This window comes from Coregonus clupeaformis, chromosome 15, assembly GCF_020615455.1.
Source record: "Coregonus clupeaformis isolate EN_2021a chromosome 15, ASM2061545v1, whole genome shotgun sequence".
Lineage (NCBI taxonomy): Eukaryota > Metazoa > Chordata > Actinopteri > Salmoniformes > Salmonidae > Coregonus > Coregonus clupeaformis.
Window position 1 is genome coordinate 48,234,468 of NC_059206.1, and position 21,613 is coordinate 48,256,080.

The following is a 21,613-nucleotide window of genomic DNA, read 5'->3' on the forward strand; positions in this document are numbered from 1 at the left end:
AATACAGCAAAACACAATAATATTGAAGTAAAGACCCCTGCCAACTAATATCAACACTCATATTTTGTTTTGGAGAAATGTTTCTGCCTTCTGTATGTTTAAGAAACGTTGCCTTGTGCCTTGAAATTCCGTTACCAAAAACCCACATATCTTTATTATATTTTCTAATTTCTCTGCCTCATGAGGACGGGGGATAATGAAAGTCACAGAAGTAACAAGTAAAGGTAGACCTGTCTATTAGTGATAGTGTTTTTACCGATATCAAATTTGTTTATGAATAATTTAGTGACAATTTTTAGAAATTCCATTACCAAATCGTTATTGGAATTTCTGAAATATCGGTAACGGAATTTCTGCAATTGAATTGGCTGCAATGGGAAATTATAGTAGTCACAGACCACAGTTGGGTTCACAAGTTTGGACAGCACAGTACAATACAGCACAGTAGAGTACAGTAAAGAAAAGTAGAGTAGAGTTCAGTACAGTACAGTACAGTACACAGTAGAGCACACTATAATGTACTGTACTCTACTGTACTGCACTGAACTCTATTGTTCTGTTCTGTGCTGTGCTGTACTTTGATGTCCAAACTTGTGAAACATAGACGTCTATGATTGGTTAAGATAGTCCCCTCAGTTGGTAGAGCATGGCGCTTGTAACGCCAGGGTTGTGGGTTCGTTTCCCACGGGGGGCCAGTATGAAAATCTATGCACTCACTAACTATAAGTCGCTCTGGATAAGAGCGTCTGCTAAATGACTAAAATGTAAAAATGTAATTTGGTCCGGTCTGGAGCAATCACATTTGGTCTTGTTTGGGGCAGAGCTCATTAAAATAATAGCCAGTGTGTAGAATAATACCCAAATATGCAAAGGAGGATATTGCATATTTCTACCTTTGTGTACCTATTTAGGATACATCACCCTGAAGAGAATGACTTTCATATCCATAATTATGTATTTCTGTGTAGTACAGATTAGGGACCCATGATTAAATTCCGTTACCGCAATTCCGTTACCGGGTGTAAATCCACTTGACTTACTGTAGTTCAATAACCAAAATAGTTTTTTTCAAAGTCAATGTGTCATGTCATCGCTGAAATCCCATTCTTTCTGCAGACATCATTGAATCTTAATTCGGAGCAAATATTTAACTGAGTTTTTGGAAAACATGGACACAAAAAAACAGAGGGAGATTTTACCGAAATTCTGCACAGTTCTTCCAGTCAATATGATTTTGTAAAATTCTCAGTGTAAATTGTTGTCACGATCGTTACATGATGAAGCGGACCAAGGCGCAGCGTGATATGCGTACATTCCTTTATTGCAGTACACAACACGAACCAAAACAACAAAACAAACGATACGTGAAGTCCTGGGTTGAACACAAACCTTCCGGAACAAGATCCCACAAAATAACAGTGCCAAACAGGCTGCCTAAGTATGGTCCCCAATCAGAGACAACAAGCTACAGCTGCCTCTGATTGGGAACCACCCTGGCCAACATAGATATACACGAACTAGAACACAAACCTAGAGAACTAAACAATGAAACCTATACACCCTGGCTCAACATATAAGAGTCCCCAGAGCCAGGGCGTGACAATTGTTAAAGGTAGTCCTTGTGCATAGAGTTGTATGGTTTGTTAAACTTTGAAATAAATTGTTTTTGTTTGGCATACATTTTTAAGTGAAAGATCTGAGTCTCAGCGCAATTCTGTTACTGTGGAATTGTTCCTCATAGTAAATTAGTATGACAAACATGGACATTTCAAACAATTTAGCCTACTTTTATTCCTTCCTAAAAGCAATATTGTCCCACCTAAAGTATTGTTGCATTTGGCTGCAAAATTAAATGTCAGCGTTTATAAGAAAAGCTATATGAGCTTGATACTAAATGTCCTATTTTCAGTGTAGCTTCCTTTTGCAGATTTCCACACAATAAGCCCATTCTGGTGTTTGTCTTGGTGCTGTGGATGGATATGACCATTCCAGAATGATGAATATGATCCATTAGTCGGTTAGTGGAACTCATCACTGATGATCTGGGATGGAGCTCTCTGGCCTTGATGTAGAAGACCCATCTGTTAATTAAATCATCCCACATTTGAATCCCCTACCAAAGAAAAGCCTTTCTGAATCTGATGATAGCAGTAGCTAATTTCCCTGTGTGTGTGTGTGTGTGTGTGCTCATTTAGAAAAAAAGGTGGTATCTACAACCTAAAAGGGTTCCTCGGCTGTCCCCATAGAAGAACCCCTTGAAGAACCCTTTTTGGATTCCATGTAGAACCCTTTCCACAGAGAGTTTTACATTGAACCCAAAATGGTTCTCCTATAGTGAGGACAGAGTGCAGGACAGACCAGGGTCTGGAGATATGCAGATCTCTGTACAGCTTAGTTGATATGCAGATCTCTTTTGCCCGTCTTTGTAGAGCTTAGCACTAGAACTGACAGCAACAATCAGCTTCATTCTCAGGGTGTCAGCTTCTGAGGCTAAACGATCTAGCATCTTGACTCATCTGCCGTGTGTATAGTGACTTTAGAATGAAATAACGCTTATCTCTCCTAGAGTTGAGAGGCTCAACACAATGCTAAATAATTCAAGTGTGAAATCATTGAATAAGGATGACAGAAACAATGCAGGGATAAGTTGAATTGGGAGGTGGATTTATAATGTGGATTAAGAATTGCATTGATTAAAATGAATGAATAAATGAATGGAATAAATTGGTAGTTTATTCAAGAACTCACTCAGATATTTAGACAGATTTTGTTAGACAATTACATAAGGAAAATTGAGGATATCAAAATGCAATACGTCTCTTTGTTTAGGTCAAATCAGCTTTCTTTCTTTTTTGAAGGAGGGCACATAGGCCTAGACTGCACTAACTATTTATTAATATAATCTTTTCACGTCTTCATTGTATCGTGGCCTGTCTGTGTATTTTAAACTCTTACTCCTCTGCCAATTAATGGCATTTTTGATGTCGGATAGGAAAGTGGTCATTACACGTCCTCTCATACATCACAGAGAAGAAAGCAGGGCAAACTCATGAATATAGATCCCTCTTTTCTGTTTGACATTAAGATTTAATGATTTAATGAAATGAGGCATTGTATAAATTACAGGGAGGGATCCAAGGAGGAGCGAGAAGTATTTGTGTAATTTGCTCAGATAGGCCTGTGCCTTTGCCCCTGAGCTCCATTGCACATCAATAGTGTACAGTCCAAGTCTAGCTTTTCACTTGAATTCTCTCTACTCAGACTCCTGGCTGTTGTTGTAGTTGGTTTGAAGCTGTGAGCTGGCTGTCATGCCTGCCTTATGTCTGCTAACATGGACCAGCCGTGAGGGTATTTCCCACTGGCCTTGGAGAAGTGAGAGAGAGAGAGAGAGAGAGAGAGAGAGAGAGAGATGGAGGAGGGAGAGAAGGTGTGGGAGATGGAAAGAAAGAGAGAGAGGAGGTTTGAGTGAGAGGCAGAGAGAGAAAGAGAAAGTGTGTTCTGTATTTCTGGTGTAATGGTGAGTATCTGGGTCTGGACACTTAATGAGAGCCCAGATGCTTTCCTCTGAACACAGAAGCTGCTTCTCTCTCTCTCTCTCTCTCTCTCTCTCTCTCTCTCTCTCTCTCTCTCTCTCTCTCTCTCTCTCTCTCTCTCTCTCTCTCTCTCTCTCTCTCCATCCCTCTCTCTCTTCCTCTCTCTCTTTCTCTCTCTCTCTCTCCCTCTCTGCCTCTTCCCTCTCCCCACTAATTTGTAAGCTTGCGACCAAATTTGATTTCTTTGCACATTGGAGGCACTCCAATAGCCTACCTTTCTATATACTGCAGGCAGAACAGTATGTATCCCTCTTGCTTTCTTGGAGCCATTATAGCAATCTTCTCTTTAAAATGTCATATCAACTCCTCTGACAATAGCAGGGTCATGTTGTACCTGTAAAAGATGTCATATGCAAAGTGGAGTTCTATTCAGAACTAACAGTACTACTTATGGTTGAATAAATAAAAAGTAGATCTTTAGTTGGCTTTGTAGCTCAGGGCCCATATTTCAAATCAAATCAAATCAAATCAAATTTTATTGGCCACATGCGCCGAATACAACAGGTGCAGACATTACAGTGAAATGCTTACTTACAGCCCTTAACCAACAGTGCATTTATTTTTAATAAAAAAGTAAAATAAAACAACAACAAAAAAGTGTTGAGAAAAAAAGAGCAGAAGTAAAATAAAATAACAGTAGGGAGGCTATATATACAGGGGGGTACCTGTGCAGAGTCAATGTGCGGGGGCACCGGCTAGTTGAGGTAGTTGAAGTAATATGTACATGTGGGTAGAGTTAAAGTGACTATGCATAAATAATTAACAGAGTAGCAGCAGCGTAAAAAGATGGGTGGGGGGGGCAGTGCAAATAGTCCGGGTAGCCATGATTAGCTGTTCAGGAGTCTTATGGCTTGGGGGTAGAAGCTGTTGAGAAGTCTTTTGGACCTAGACTTGGCACTCTGGTACCGCTTGCCGTGCGGTAGCAGAGAGAACAGTCTATGACTAGGGTGGCTGGAGTCTTTGACAATTTTGAGGGCCTTCTTCTGACACCGCCTGGTATAGAGGTCCTGGATGGCAGGAAGCTTGGCCCCAGTGATGTACTGGGCCGTACGCACTACCCTCTGTAGTGTCTTGCGGTCGGAGACCAAGCAGTTGCCATACCTGGCGGTGATGCAACCAGTGAGGATGCTCTCGATGGTGCAGCTGTATCTTTTGAGGATCTGAGGACCCATGCCGAATCTTTTCAGTCTCCTGAGGGGGAATAGGCTTTGTCGTGCCCTCTTCACGACTGTCTTGGTGTGTTTGGACCATGATAGTTCGTTGGTGATGTGGACACCAAGGAACTTGAAGCTCTCAACCTGTTCCACTACAGCCCCTAGTCCACAATCATCTCCTTTGTCTTGGTCACGTTGAGGGAGAGGTTGTTATCCTGGCACCACATGGCTAGGTCTCTGACCTCCTCCCTATAGGCTGTCTCATCGTTGTCGGTGATCAGGCCTACCACTGTTGTGTCGTCGGCAAACTTAATGATGGTGTTGGAGTCGTGCCTGGCCATGCAGCCATGGGTGAACAGGGAGTCCAGGTGGGAAAGGGCAGTGTGGAGTGCAATAGAGATTGCATCATCTGTGGATCTGTTGGGGCGGTATGCAAATTGGAGTGGGTCTAGGGTTTCTGGGATAATGGTGTTGATGTGAGCCATGCCCAGCCTTTCAAAGCACTTCATGGCTACAGACGTGAGTGCTACGGGTCGGTAGTCATTTGTCATTTAGGCAGGTTATCTTAGTGTCCTTGGGCACGGGGACTATGGTGGTCTGCTTGAAACATGTTGGTATTACAGACTCACTCAGGGACATGTTGAAAATGTCAGTGAAGACACTTGCCAGTTGGTCAGCACATGCTCGGAGTACACGTCCTGGTAATCCGTCTACGGAGAGCGTGATCACATAGTCATCCGGAACAGCTGGTGCGCTCATGCATGCTTCAGTGTTGCTTGCCTCGAAGCGAGCATGGAAGTGGTTTAGCTCGTCTGGGAGGCTTGTGTCACTGGGAAGCTCGCGGCTGTGCTTCCCTTTGTAGTCTGTAATAGTTTTCAAGCCCTGCCACATCCGACGAGCGTCAGAGCCGGTGTAGTACGATTCAATCTTAGTCCTGTATTGACTCTTTGCCTGTTTGATGGTTCGTCGGAGGGCATAGCGGGATTTCTTATAAGCGTCCAGGTTAGAGTCCCGCTCCTTGAAAGCGGCAGCTCTACCCTTTAGCTCAGTGCGGATGTTTCCTGTAATCCATGGCTTCTGGTTGGGGTATGTACGTACGGTCACTGTGGGGGACGACATCATCGATGCACTTATTGATGAAGCCAGTGACTGATGTGGTGTACTCCTCAATGCTATCTGAAGAATCCCGGAACATGTTCCAGTCTGTGCTAGCAAAACAGTCCTGTAGCTTAGCATCTGCGTCATCTGACCACTTTTTTATTAACCGAGTCACTGGTGCTTCCTGCTTTAGTTTTTGCTTATAAGCAGGAATCAGGAGGATAGAGTTATGGTCAGATTTGCCAAATGGAGGGCGAGGGAGAGCTTTGTATGTGTCTCTGTGTGTGGAGTAAAGGTGGTCTAGAGTTTTTTTTCCTCTGGTTGCACATTTAAAATGCTGGTAGAAATTAGGTAGTACGGATTTAAGTTTCCCTGCATTAAAGTCCCCGGCCACTAGGAGCGCTGCCTCTGGATGAGCATTTTCCTGTTGACTTATGGCCTTATACAGCTCATTCAGTGCAATCTTAATGCCAGCATTGGTTTGTGGTGGTAAATAGACAGCTATGAAAAATATAGATGAAAACTGTAAGTCGCTCTGGATAAGAGCGTCTGCTAAATGACAAAAATATATATATAAATAAAATATATAAAAAAAAAATATATATATATATATATATATATATAATAAAACTCTCTTGGTAAATAGTGTGGTCTACAGCTTATCATAAGATACTCTACCTCAGGCGAGCAAAACCTCGAGACTTCCTTAGTATTTGATTTTGTGCACCAGCTGTTGTTTACAAATATACACAGACCGCCACCCCTTGTCTTACCGGAGTCAGCCGTTCTATCCTGCCGATGTAGCGTATAGCCCGCTAGCTGTATGTTATCCATGTCGTCGTTCAGCCACGACTCGGTGAGACATAAGATATTACAGTTTTTAATGTCCCATTGGTAGGATAACCGTAATCTTAGGTCATCCAATTTATTTTCCAATGATTGAAGATTGGCTAATAGGATTGATGGGAGGGGCAGTTTACCCGCTCGCCGTCGGATCCTTACAAGGCACCCCGACCTACGTCCACGATATCTCTGTCTCTTCCTCATGCGAATGACGGGGATTTGGGCCTTGTCGGGTGTCTGTAGGATATCCTTCGCGGCCGCCTCGTTGAAGAAAAATTATTCGTCCAATACGAGGTGAGTAATCGCTGTCCTGATATCCAGAAGCTCTTTTTGGTTATAAGAGACGATGGCAGAAACATTATGTACAAAATAAATTACAAATAACGCGGAAAAACACACATAATAGTACAATTGGTTAGAGGGCTGTAAAACGGCAGCCATCTTCTCCGGCGCCATTTGAACCAAGCGTCTCAGAGTAGGAGTGCTGATCTAGGATCAGGTCCTCCCCTGTCCATATAAACGTATTCAGCACTCCTACTCTGACAGGCCCAGGGCTTTTAATTACAAAGGAAACATAATTAATGACCCCGAGCCAGTGGCCCAGGTGACCGAACTGCTGACCCATTTCAACTGAACACATGACAATGTAAAAATGCTTAAATCCTGAAGGAATATAGGCCTAATCTCCATGTTTGCCTACTACTGTTATAATTTATAGGCCTATGGCATTGTGGTGGAATATGTCTACCTAGCGCTCAGATTTGAACGTGTCAGTACAGAGAAAATACAGCGTTGAATTTCTTTGGGAGAATTGCCCACTTAAGATTCAGACAACCACTCTAGGCACTGTTCGCAGCCATAATGGAAGTAAAGAAGAACCTCATCAAAGCCTATTCACCATTTCCTGGGATTCAGTGTCTTGCGCTGTTTGCACAATTTGTCCCTACCCACTTGACAGTTGTTCTTGTATCTTAACTGTGTATTCCCTCTGCATTTAGGGGAGCGACATCCGTGGTGTGCAGATGTCGACAGAAGGGAACACAGAAGCCGTTTGCGGTGAAAACGCTGAAGAAAACAGTAAGTTCTCACTGGAGTCTTAGTGTAGTCATTTTACCCAGAGACTACAACAGGCTACATTTCCTTCCTTAACACAGTTTTATTTTGTTCCTGCAGGTGGACAAGAAGATAGTTAGGACAGAGATAGGTGTTCTACTTCGACTCTCTCACCCAAACATTGTGAGTGTTCTACACACTTTTGTGCTGTCCTTGCATAGAATGAACGATTGTTGTTATTTTTTTTATTAATGCTGAATTTATGTTTGTTTTGCTTTACTTCTTTCAGATCAAACTAAAAGAGATATTTGAGACCCCATCAGAGATCAGTCTGGTCTTAGAGCTTGTGACTGGAGGAGAACTATTTGATAGGTTAGTTAACTGCCCTAATGGTCACACACACACACACACACACACACAAAAACACACACACACATACACACATACTCTCTGTACATTTCCTCTGTTACAATAATCACAACACGTGTTATTCTCTCAGGGTTGTGGAAAAGGGCTTCTACACTGAGCGGGATGCTGCTGATGCTGTCAAACAAGTATTAGAAGCCGTTGCAGTGAGTTGACTTCCTTCCTCTGACACCTGTCAAAAAGTAGGCCAATAAATGTCTAGCAAACTCTTTGACATACTGTAAAATCATCACACGTTCACTCCGCCTGTCTCCTTATCTATACATTGTAAAGAACAAAAGGGCATTTATAGAAAGCTTTTTCAACAGTGGACACGGTTCAAGTTCACTTCATTGAGCTATCACATGACCAAGGGTGTGTCTCTCACTGAGCTATCTTTGACATCTTCTCCACATGGACTGAACCATATGTCATATGTTGAACAGGCATTAACTTGTTAGTGTCTTGTAAGAGATCTCCTTCCATGATCCTCAGTTAGCAACAGATTGATGTTGCCAAGGAGATGAAATAGTAAGACAGAGAGGGAATTTTTAACACATTGAAATCTGCCTAGGTCTTGGTGTTGTAGTCAGTCTACATGATGCAACCGCTGCTGTTTTCCCAACGGGTCGACTCAGGAGAGAAGAACAGGGATTTCTGAAGCCTCCAGATCCTTTTGAAGTTTCCTTGTGTTGTTGAGCAAGTGCTGAGAAAGCGTTTGTTCCTTGTTGATTTGGAGTGATTTATTTACAGTGTACACTTCAAAGACAGCAGTTCTGTGGTCTGTGTTACATGATGAAAGCCTTCTGGATATCTAGCTAACGTCCTAGTGGAGCATCGTGGTAGCCTCATGTCCCGTCAATCTCACTGACTCACTACACTCTGTTTGTGACAGATTCCTTTATTGTAGGCAACTCATTTGGTGTTATCTTAGTATCACAATGTGTTGATTATTTTGGACACATGTTATGCTGTGATAACAGAGAATCCAGAGATTATTATTATTAATTTTTTACTATGTCAAAAGACGGTATTAGGCTAATGCTCTTGATTTTGAGATGTAACATTGAGAGCCTATGCATCTCAAAATAATATTTCCCTCATTGGCCAAATACATCAGCTAGCCCACCTCTCAGGTAGGCCTACTTTACTTTCTCTGGCGGAAGAGCACCACAGTCAATGAGAATACACAGCTGTGTTGTTGGGTTACAGTGCTGTACGATGGCTTATTGGCCAGAATAGTTTTTTTTGTGTGGTGCTATGGCAGCCGTGGGAGGCCTGGGATGTGTGCGGTGTGTGTGGTGGGGGCTACTGTCTTCGCTTCTCCTTCCCTTATTCCCTCCCTCCCACACACCACGCGTCGGATGAGAGAGGACACCTTATCTGTGTCAGCTTCGTGCAGGAGAAGAGAATTCCCCTCTGACATCATAGAGAGATTACACCGGAGGGGGTCACAATACATAGTGTGGGGAGAAAATGATGCCTTTGTTCACTGTGAACAAGGTCTATTCAACTCAGCCATTCCCAAGCAGAAAATATGTCTGTTTTGTTGCTTAATAAGGGTAGCTCATTCAGTGCGAACCTTGATGCTTATAAATTTAATGTCAGTGCCAGTGGAAAGGAATGTGGTTTTCTTTAACAGCTTGATGTTAAGGGTTTACATAAGAAACTAGAGATTTGGATATACACCCACCCACAGTGTGCAGATTATATAAAGTTATGCAATAGGTTGCTTTACAAACAGATATCATTATCAAGACAGTGAGCCATAGATTTGTCAGAGGAGGTCTATAATCATAACACTACAAAGTCTGAGAACGCATTGCTTTCCCTCACTCAAATCCCACCTTTGTCTTTTCAATGACCAGCGTTATCAAGGTAGCTGCCTTGTGCTGCTGTTTTCTGTAACTGGGCAGACTTCTATGGCCCACGCTGCCTTGTTTGATGAGTTACTGTGGTAACACAGGTGAAAGTCCTCGCTGAACCCCAAAACAGTTTAAAACATGCTTACATCCAGTACACAGTATCATAACACATTGTTTTATGGTGTAATACACAGCTGGCAATGATAAGAAAGAGGTTGTGAAAGATAGTTAAACTTTGCATTTTGTTTATACATTTTTAACAGTGCACTATAATGCAGGAATGTTATGGTTCTGTGTAGAAAACGAATTGTGGGAGGAGGCACCGCCCAAAATCCCCAACAGTCCAGCTCCATACTCACCACCAGACAGATCAATAACACGATACAGTACCAGTCAAAAGTTTGGACACACCTACTCATTCAAGGGTTTTTCTTTATTTTGACTATTTTTTACATTGTAGAATAATAGTGAAGACATCAAAACTATGAAATAACACATATGGAATCATGTAGTAACCAAAAAAGTATTAAACAAATCCAAATATATTTTATATTTGAGATTCTTCAAATAGCCACCCTTTGCCTTGATGACAGCTTTGCACACTCTTGGCATTCTCTCAACGTAGTCACCTGGAATGCATTTCAATTAACAGGTGTGCCTTCTTAAAAGTTAGTTTGTGGAATTTATTTCCTTCTTAATGCATTTGAGCCAATCAGTTGTGTTGTGACAAGGTAGGGGGGGTATACAGAAGATAGCCCTATTTGGTAAAAGACCAAGTCCATATTATGGCAAGAACAGCTCAAATAAGCAAAGAGAAACGACAATCCATCATTACTTTAAGACAGGGGTGTCAAACTCATTTTAGCTCAGGGGCCACATGGAGGAAAATCTATTCCCAAGTGGGCCGGACCGGAAAAATCATGGTATATATAACTTAAAAACAACAACTTCAGATTGTTTTCTTTGTTTTAATACGATCAACATACAACATAAAGCTGGAGCCTGAGGACAGTGTGTCCAAAATAGTACAAGCACAACATCACTATTAATCATAAAACACGTTAAGTTTATTTGAAAATTCTAAAGAAAAAGAACACACAAACACACAATGCCTCAGTGATTAACAGAACTGTTTCACAGATCACAGAACTATATCAGGGTGTCATTTCTCAGGCAGAAATGTAGATAAAAATAATGAAATCCTGTTCCCCAAACAAGTGCAAGAACCACAGAGTCAAGAATAGGTTAAATATACAAATAAAATAAAATCAATTAAAAACAATAGCACATCAACATAAAAACATATAAACATAAAGCTGGAGCCTGAGGACAGTGTCCAAAAGCACAACATCACTATTAATCATAAAACACCTCAAGTTATTTGAAAGTTCTGAGGACAAAGAACACACAAACACACAATGCCTCAGTGATTAACAGAACTGTTTCACAGATCACAGAACTATATCAGGGTGTCATTTCTCAGGCAGAAATGTAGATAAAAATAATGAAATCCTGTTCCCCAAACAAGTGCAAGAACCACAGAGTCAAGAATAGGTTAAATATACAAATAAAATAAAAACAATTAAAAACAATAGCACATCAACATAAAAACATATAAACATAAAGCTGGAGCCTGAGGACAGTGTCCAAAAGCACAACATCACTATTAATCATAAAACACCTCAAGTTATTTGAAAGTTCTGAGGACAAAGAACACACAAACACACAATGCCTCAGTGATTCACAGAAGTATATCACAGATCACAGAACTATATCAGGGTGTCATTTCTCAGGCAGAAATGTAGATAAAAATAATGAAATCCTGTTCCCCAAACAAGTGCAAGAACCACAGAGTCAAGAATGGGTTAAATATACAAATAAAATAAAAACAATTAAAAACAATAGCACATCAACATAAAAACATATAAACATAAAGCTGGAGCCTGAGGACAGTGTCCAAAAGCACAACATCACTATTAATCATAAAACACCTCAAGTTATTTGAAAGTTCTGAGGACAAAGAACACACAAACACACAATGCCTCAGTGATTCACAGAAGTATATCACAGATCACAGAACTATATCAGGGTGTCATTTCTCAGGCAGAAATGTAGATAAAAATAATAAAATCCTGTTCCCCAAACAAGTGCAAGAACCACAGAGTCAAGAATAGGTTAAATATACAAATAAAATAAAATCAATTAAAAACAATAGCACATCAACATAAAAACATATAAACATAAATCTGAAAGCGTTGCTCAAACTCCCGTAACAGTCCCGTTATTTTATCTTTGAACCGCTTCATGTCTGCCACATGTTGGGTCGCGCACACATTTTTCAGACAGGGGAAGTGAGCTGCATCACCACCGGCAAGTTGCGTCTCCCACAATGACAGCTTCAACTTGAAAGAACGTATGCTGTCATAATACTGCGTGACAACTTTGTTGCGCCCTTGCAGCTGTTTGTTCAAGTTATTCAGGTGCTCTGTAACATCCACCATAAATGCAAGGTCCTGCATCCATTCTGCGGAATGAAATTCTAACACTGGTTTGCCCTTTTCTTCCATGAACTGTTCAATTTCTTCTCGTAAATCAAAGAAACGCCTCAGCACAGCACCTCGGCTTAACCATCTTACCTCAGTGTGGTATGGCAGGCCATAGATGTGGTCTTTCTCTCTGAGAAGGCTGTCAAACTGACGGTGATTCAGGCTTCTGGATCGGATGAAATTAACAGTTTGGATGACCACCTTCATGACGTTATCCATCTTTAATGACTTGCAACACAAAGCCTCCTGGTGCAAAATACAGTGAAAAGTCAAAAAATCACGTCCTCCATTTGCAGATTGCACTTTCTCTCGGAACTTTGTCACAACGCCTGCTTTTTTCCCGATCATTGAGGGCGCACCATCTGTAGCCAGGCTGACAGCGCGGGACCAGTCCACTCCGACCCTGTCCAGCGCACCGACGAGTGCGGTAAAAATATCAGCTGCTGTCGTTGTATCTGTCATCGGCACCAACTCCACGAACTCCTCGGTGACGGTCAATGTGTCATCAACTCCGCGGATGAAAATGGCCAGTTGTGCAACATCTGTAATGTCCGTGCTTTCATCAATTGCAACCGAAAACGCAATAAATGACTTTACTTTTTGCTTCAACTGGCTGTCCAAATCCACTGAAAGATCGGAAATCCTGTCTGCAACTGTGTTTCTTGTCAGGCTGATATTTGCAAAAGCCTGCCGCTTTTCAGGGCACACAATCTCCGCTGCCTTCATCATGCATGTTTTTACAAATTCACCCTCACTAAATGGTTTTGAAGCCACTGCGATTTCATTAGCAATGAGGTAGCTAGCTTTCACTGCAGCGTCACTGATGTCTCGGCTGTGAGTAAACACAGACTGCTGTTTCTTCAGACCCGCCAACAGTTCATTCACCTTCTCTCATCTCCGCTGTCCTTGAAAGTTGTCATATTTGTCGGCATGAAGACTCACATAGTGGCGACCGAAGGTTATATTCTTTCAGCACTGCAACATGCTCTGAACACACCAAACATACAGCTTTCCCATTCAATTCAGTGAATAAATAGGATGACCATTTTTCTTGGAACACTCTGCACTCTGTGTCCACTTTTCTCTTTTTTGACAGAGACATATTGGGGCAATGAGGGTGCCAAAGCACATAATGTTAAAAGTAGAAGCCGTAATAAATATCGCGGGCAAAACAAAGTAGCTCATTGGCTGCACGTGCTTGACCTACTTGCTCTGCCCCGGTATAAACAGTTTGCTTGCTTAACACAATTGCTATTGCACCATCCAGTGGACGCAATTGGAACAGCAGTTTATTTTATTGAAAAATTGCAGCGCATTTTTATACTTTACAAAATTATTATTATTTTTATTTATTTTTCAAAATCATCTCGCGGGCCGGATTAAACCCGTTTGCGGGCCTGATCCGGCCCGCGTGCCGGATGTTTGACACCCCTGCTTTAAGACATGAAGGTCAGTCTATACGGAACATTTCAAGAACTTTGAAAGTTTCTTCAAGTGCAGTCGCAGGAACCATCAAGCGCTATAATGAAACTGGCTCTCATGAAGACTGCCACAGGAATGGAAGACCCAGAGTTACCTCTGCTGCAGAGGATAAGTTCATTAGAGTTACCAGCCTCAGAAATTGCAGCCCAAATAAATGCTTCACAGAGTTGAAGTCACAGGCACATCTCAACATCAACTGTTCAGAGGAGACTGTGTGAATCAGGCCTTCATGGTCGAATTGCTGCAAAGAAACCATAATTAAAGGACACCAATAATAAGAAGAGACCTGCTTGGGCCAAGAAACACGAGTAATGAACATTAGACCGGTGGAAATGTGTCCTTTGGTCTGGAGTCCAAATTGGTGATTTTTGGTTCCAACCGCCGTGGCTTTGTGAGACGCGGTGTGGGTGAACGGATGATCTCTGCATGTGTAGTTCCCAACGTAAAGCATGGAGGTGCACTAATGTATGCACTCACTAACTGTAAGTCGCTCTGGATAAGAGCGTCTGCTAAATGACTAAAATTTAAATTTAAATGTGTTATGGTGTGGGGGTGCTTTGCTGGTGACAATGTCTGTGATTTATTTAGAATTCAAGGCACACTTAACCAGCATGGCTACCACAGCATTCTGCAGCGATACGCCATCCCATCTGGTTTGGGCTTAGTGGGACTATCATTTGTTTTTCAACAGGACAATGACCCAACACACCTCCAGGCTGTGTAAGGGCTATTTTACCAAGGAGAGTGATGGAGTGCTGCGTCAGATGACCTGGCCTCCACAATCCCCCGACCTCAACCCAATTGAGATGGTTTGGGATGAGTCGGACGGCAGAGTGAAGGAAAAGCAGCCAACAAGTGCTCAGCATATTTGGGAACTCCTTCAAGACTGTTGGAAAAGCATTCCAGGTGAAGCTGGTTGAGAGAATGCCAAGAGTGTGCAAAGCTGTCATCAAGGCAAACGGTGGCTATTTGAAGAATCTCAAATATAAAATATTTTTTTATTTGTTTAACACTTTTTTGGTTACTACATTATTCCATATGTGTTATTTCATAGTTTTGATGTCTTCACTATTATTCTACAATGTAGAAAATAGTAAAAATAAAGAAAAACCCTTGAATGAGTAGGTGTGTCCAAACTATGCTGTTGTCTTGTGTCTTTGGGCAGTACCTGCATGAGAACGGTGTTGTGCACCGAGACCTGAAACCCGAGAACCTCCTATATGCCACCTCAGCACCAGATGCTCCCCTCAAAATAGGTGGGTGCGTTACTCAATACACTGTGGGATTCACTACGATTATCCCAAAGAACATCCATTGAGCCTGAACAGACTCTGTCGTGCTATCAGATACAGAACTGAGATAATTGGGGAATCAATGCCAACGATTCTATTCTATTATTTTCTATTGTTTTCCATTCTATTGTACTGGTATTCTATTCTATTTTATTATATTCTACTATTTTACTCTAATACCAGATAAATAGGCAAATCTCTAATATAGCTGTATTTCATTTTGCAGCTGATTTTGGACTGTCAAAGATCATTGATGATCAGGTCACAATGAAGACAGTTTGTGGTACACCAGGATACTGTGGTGAGTTGTAACCCATTACTGTGATGCTATTTCATTGACTTGGAACAAAATAATAGACATTGCCATTTCAGACATAGCAGATTGTTGTTGTTTTGGTCATGCATGCTTTACCTGGCAAGTTTTGAGCAGAGATTAGTACCCTGAGGATAGGGTGTACTGTATATTGTGGTCCTCTGTAGCTCAGCTGGTAGAGCACGGCGCTTGTAACGCCAAGGTAGTGGGTTCGATCCCCGGGACCACCCATACACAAAAATGTATGCACGCATGACTGTAAGTCGCTTTGGATAAAAGCGTCTGCTAAATGGCATATTATTATTATTATATTATTATTATTATTATTGTAATATTTATCCACATACTACATAGTAGGTTCTTCCTTCGATAAGTAATTAGTGAGTACGAATTCCTTACTCTGTTTTCATCTCTGTCTCTCTCCCTCCCCATGAGTTGCATCTCATTTTCCCCCTCCATCCTGCGCTTCTCTTTTCCCTCCCTCCCTCCCTCCCTCTCCGCCTCCCTCCAGCCCCAGAGATCCTGCGAGGATGTGCTTATGGACCTGAGGTTGACATGTGGTCAGTGGGAGTTATCACATACATCTTGTAAGTGACACCAGCCCCTCAAAAGTTTACTGGAACCCCGAATCACGTCATTGAAAAGACCAGTTCATTTTGACACCCAACAGTTTTGTTCATTTGTTAGCAGCAACAACAACAAAATGCATCAAGAATCTGTGTTCTTTATTTGATAAGAGGAAGTACAGACTGTTTTTAATTGTATTTTTAGGCCATTTTGGTTTCTGAATCAAGGGTGTTGGTGCAATCCTGTTTTAGAGCATCTGAGTGTTGTTTCTTTCTCACATACTGATTGGTATACATAGTATGTGGGTGTGAGTTCACCATTATACAGAAAGCCAGGAAATGGTAGTGCAACTGCAAGCAACAGCATTCAGAAGAAGCACAGTGGTATACAGACACTAGTTAACGAATATTAAACTGTAAAAATAACATATTCTGAAGGCACATCAATCTGGGAGAAAAAAGAGAGTGTGTGAGTTTCTTATTATTTTGTCCAATATTTAAAGGCAAGCCTTAGTGCGAGGAGGATTGCATGTCCAATAGAGTTGTAGCTCAGGATCCTGCGGCTGTCAGAGCCTGTCAGACTGTGCCAGCCAGTGAATCAATAGACAGGAGCTGTCTATGGTTGATGTATGCCTCATTTTTCATCCTCCCTCTGACAGGCTATGTGGCTTTGAACCGTTCTTCGATGATAGAGGGGACCAGTACATGTTCAAGAGGATCCTCAACTGTGAATATGAGTTTGTCTCCCCCTGGTGGGACAATGTGTCCCTCAATGCCAAGGACCTGGTGAGTTTTATTTATTGTTACCAGGGGTCCCGAGGTTACCACAGTTCCGCTGCCGGGCTGACATTTCCCCCTGGTACTTAGGCCTGATTGATAAATCAGTAATTGGTGGAGAATGCAAACCTAGAATGCAAACCTAACCAGCATGAGGGTTCTCTTCTTGCCCTGTAGACTACAGGCTTGGCTTCTGAAAAAACATAGTGTGCTGTACTTCCGGAATGCCCTGCAGACTTTTATGCCTGCACTTTAGCATCCAATTGGTTAGATCATGGGTTAAACAATGGTGAACGTGCATAAAGATGGCAGAATTCAGATATGACATTGACATAATTGTTTTAGTACTATCCACACTGAGTTTTTAAACTAAGGCGCGCGATATGGTTCAATGTGCCAATAAATCAGCACAATCTACGTTTTCTTTTTTTTTCAAATTGCAGGCGTCTTGAAGCTAAAATTGGGATCATGTATACTCTGCTAATAACCATACAAAAAAAGAATAACTGAGAGCAATGTACAATAAGGTGAACTTAGCAAAACAAGGAATTTGTGGTAAGTGCATGGACCGCCATCTTTATGAACCTCCGCTATTGATTAGACATATGGTTGCATGCTGCTTTGTAGCATTGGGTCAGGTGAACTGTTTCCCAGCTGAAAGGTCAGTGGGAGTGTGTCCATATAGGTGTGTCTGATTATAAAATAATATAAAAAGGAGAGTGACTAGACTACATCCATCTCCTACTGTATTTCTGTATTTTATCTCCACATTATGAACTGGGTTGACTTGTTATGGGGACAAAAACCTGCATAAACAGCATTCAAGCAAATAATGAATTCAGACTCACAGTCTCAGTGACCCAGTTACTAACCATATGCTACTATATGTGCTGCTGTCCTGTAGGTGAGAAAGCTGATTGTCCAGGATCCAAAGAAGCGGCTGACGACCTTGCAAGCGCTGCAGCACCCCTGGGTGACTGGGAAGGCAGTTAACTCAGCCCATATGGACACTGCTCAGAAGAAACTGCAGGAGTTCAATGCACGCCGAAAACTCAAGGTAGGTACAAAAACAAAGTCTCTCAATTGTTTTTTTTGTACAGTAGTTGAGGGCAAGTAGTAAAAGTAATGATTGTGTGCTTGTGTCAATATCCTTTGATTGAATGTGTTTGGAATGCAAGCAGAAACAAACATATACTGAGTATACCAAACATTAGGAACACCTTCCTAATATTTAGTTGCACCCCCCCTTTGCCCTCAAAACAGCCTCAATTCGTTGGGGCATGGATTCTACAAGGTGTCGAAAGCGTTCCACAGGGATGCTGGTCCATGTTGACTCCAGTTGTGTCAAGTTGGCTGGATGTCCTTTGGGTGGTGGACCATTCTTGATACACACGGGAAACTGTTGAGCGTGAAAAACCCAGCAGTGTTTCAGTACTTGACACAAACCGGTGCTCCTGGCACCTACTACCATACCCCGTTCAAAGGCACTTAAATATTTTGTCTTGCTCATTCGCCCTCTGAATAGCACATACACAATTCATGTCTCAATTGTATCAAGCCTTAAAAATCCTTCTTTAACCTCTCCTCCCATTCATCTAGGAGAGCAGGTGTTCTTAATGTTTTGTATACTCAGTGTACCTGATTGCTATAATCCTTTGATTTATCTGCATAGTCAGAGTGGGCCTGCACATTAATCCTAAACTATGTCAATGAATGATATACTGTGTACTGTGTGTTTGGTGACAGGCTGCAGTAAAGGCCGTGGTGGCCTCGTCACGATTGGGCAGCGCTGGCAGTCACGGCAACGCTGACAACAGCAAGAACAGCAACTGCAACAACTCCACCAATCAGAAAGGGGCACAAGAGGAGCAGCCACGGAATGATCAGTCACAGTCACAGATCCAGGAGGGATCCTAACTGTGGATCTCCTCTGTTGTTGCATGTCACCCTGTGAAGCCATTCTACCCTCCTGTTGGACTGTGAAGTTTCTGAGAGGAACCATATGGTCTCACCTATACTGGGGATACTCTGCCTGGCTTTATTGCATGTGACTGATTTATTAAACAATGTACAACCATATTGACTTGGCACATTGCAAGAACATGCCTACAAGTATTTTAAGTACATGTGAAATCAGAGTTTACGACTGTGCATGCCCATTTCATAACTCACACAACAAGTAGCTTCACTGGATGGTTGATCTATTCCATTATACCATGTCATAACTGCAAAATGACGTCCAAGTGTTCACAGTATTAATTTGCCTGTTTATAAATGAATTCATAACGATGGTAATCATCATGCTACTTTGGTGGCAGAATATAATATAGACTGGAGAATCGATTTGCAATACTGGTTGAGTAAGCCTACAGTATCTGTTTGGAGAACGGGTTGGACACATTTTTCAGATGGTCATAAACTGAACCTTTATTACAACTTCTAAGGAGAATGCCTTATTGTATCTTATTATCTGTGTTTTACACTCCTTTTGTAAGAAATATTTAATATCTTGTTAAAGGTCCAATGCACCCGTTTTTATCAGAATATCAAATAATTTCTGGGTAACAATTAAGTACCTTACTGTGATTGTTTTAAATTAAAATGGTCAAAAGAAACAAAAATAGCTTCTTAGCAAAGACCAATTTCTCAAGCAAGAATTTTGCTAGGACAGTCTGGGAGTGGTCTGAGTGGGGAGGGGAAAACTGAAAACTGCAGAGAGGTTTGGAACTCTCTTATTGGTCTATTAACTAATTTTCCGCCTGGTGATGTCACCTTTAGGCCCAGTGCAGTCAAAAACGTGACTTTGCTGTATTTTATATATATTTCCACACTATGAGGTTGGAATAATACTGTGAAATTGTGAAAATTATAATAATGCCATTTTAGTGTAAGAGCTGTTTGAAAAGCCTACCTGAAATGTCAGCCTATTTTGGTGGGATGGAGTATTGGCCTGCCTGGTGACATCACCAGGCGGTAAATTAGTCAATAGGCCAATAATAAAAGAGTTACAAACCTCTCTGTCAATAACATCTAGTTTTCAGTTTTCCCCTCCCCACTCAAACCACTCCCAGACAGTTCTAGCAAAAATCTTGCTTGACAAATTGTCTTGCTAAGAAGCTATTTTTGTTTCTTTTTTACCATTTTAATTGAAAACAATCACAGTAAGGTACTTAATTTTTACCCAGAAATGATTTGATATTGAGATAAAAACGGCTGCATTGAGCCTTTAAGAATTAGATTAGAAAAGAGTTAGAAACAATCAATTGCACAATGATTGTACTCAAAGTAACTTTCAAGGAACGTGAGGTTATTTCATAGCGTAGAGTTGTTTTATCATTAAGAACTTTTTTCTTTTGTATACCAAAATATGTATGCCTGAAAAGGCACCCCAGTTTTTTATTGCCAAATACACAATTTGCAGGGAAATGGACGAGTAGATATTCAGTGCCAAAATTGGTTGAGTCTGTTGCTTTATTCGATAATATCCTACCTCTGTCATATAAAATGGAAGAGGCTGTTTTCTTCGTGCAAATATTTATCTCTCATTAATCCATTAACTGACATGCCTTGTAGTAGAATGTTTTTTTTTTTTATCTACAAAGAAAAAGGTTGGCTGTGCATTGAATTTTAGCATGCTTTTGTCTGCAGTATAAAGGAATGTTGTGGATAATATATGAAATATATTCAACAAGGGTTGTCCTTTTGCATGTAGGAATGTTGAATTGAACTGCTGCGGTTGTCTGTAAAAATGCCCTATAGTTGACTGACATCACATGACAGATGTAATCTGTGTTAAACAGTGAAGTATTAGAGGCCTTCTGAAGGCTCCAAGACGTCAACTTGATTTTCATTTTATATGCTCAAGGGAACATTTAATCATTCAATGTTGTCTTAAAATGGTTACCATTAGGATTGATTTGGTATGGACTGCAGGATAAAAAAAATAAAACTTTATGAAGTTATATGTTTGAGCAGTTTTGTATATCTGACAGCTTATGTACTTTTTGAACAAATGGTTATCAAGTAAAGAATGATGGCAGTATCCTTAACATATTGTTTTATTGACCTACCATTTCCAGTGTTTCCGATTCATTGTAGATGAATTAGGCGGGTTGGTATGGGTCTCCATTGCCCAGTACTGGAGGATGCCCCTATACTGACCAATGTCTATGGTTGTGTAAGTATAATGTATGTAACAGGTCAATGTGGAGAGAGAGTGAGCTGTAAGAGGGATCCATGGATACTGTGGTGCAAAGGTGAGAGCACTACTCCCTGCTCCACAAAAGCCCTGGCCTCGAGGGCAGAGGCAGTAGTATTCTCACATAGCTACGCCATGCTACAGAATTACCCCTTTTTCTCGAAGCGTCCTTGCATTTGCACCAAGCCCTAAATGCAAACTGGTAAGCTCCGCCAAAGGCCATCCCACTGCTGCCACCAATGTAACAGGTCGATGTGGAGAAAGAGTGACGAGCATGATCACTGGGCATGATCCATGGATCCTGCAGCATGGGGATTTTCAAACTAGTCAGGGCTTGGGTGAATAGCTTTCTTGCCTCAATGAATGATTTTTTAAAAATTACCCTCTTCAGTTGAACAACGACAAAATACATTATTGTGAAGGGCGCA

The 21,613-nt window shown here is 41.4% G+C and overlaps 1 protein-coding gene across 1 annotated transcript in view; it reads left to right on the forward strand.

The window, feature by feature from the left end:
* The window catches only part of LOC121583405 (calcium/calmodulin-dependent protein kinase type IV-like), a 40,033-nt gene extending 20,491 nt beyond the window's left edge, over positions 1-19,542 (forward strand). The window contains exons 2-11 of the mRNA XM_041899583.2: positions 7,687-7,765; positions 7,862-7,924; positions 8,031-8,113; positions 8,241-8,313; positions 15,205-15,295; positions 15,558-15,632; positions 16,156-16,231; positions 16,870-16,996; positions 17,892-18,044; positions 18,734-19,542. Coding sequence (XP_041755517.2) covers positions 7,687-7,765; positions 7,862-7,924; positions 8,031-8,113; positions 8,241-8,313; positions 15,205-15,295; positions 15,558-15,632; positions 16,156-16,231; positions 16,870-16,996; positions 17,892-18,044; positions 18,734-18,904 — 991 coding nt within the window. The 3' untranslated portion in view covers positions 18,905-19,542. The remainder of the gene's footprint in view (positions 1-7,686; positions 7,766-7,861; positions 7,925-8,030; positions 8,114-8,240; positions 8,314-15,204; positions 15,296-15,557; positions 15,633-16,155; positions 16,232-16,869; positions 16,997-17,891; positions 18,045-18,733) is intronic.
* Positions 19,543-21,613: the final 2,071 nt, after the last annotated feature.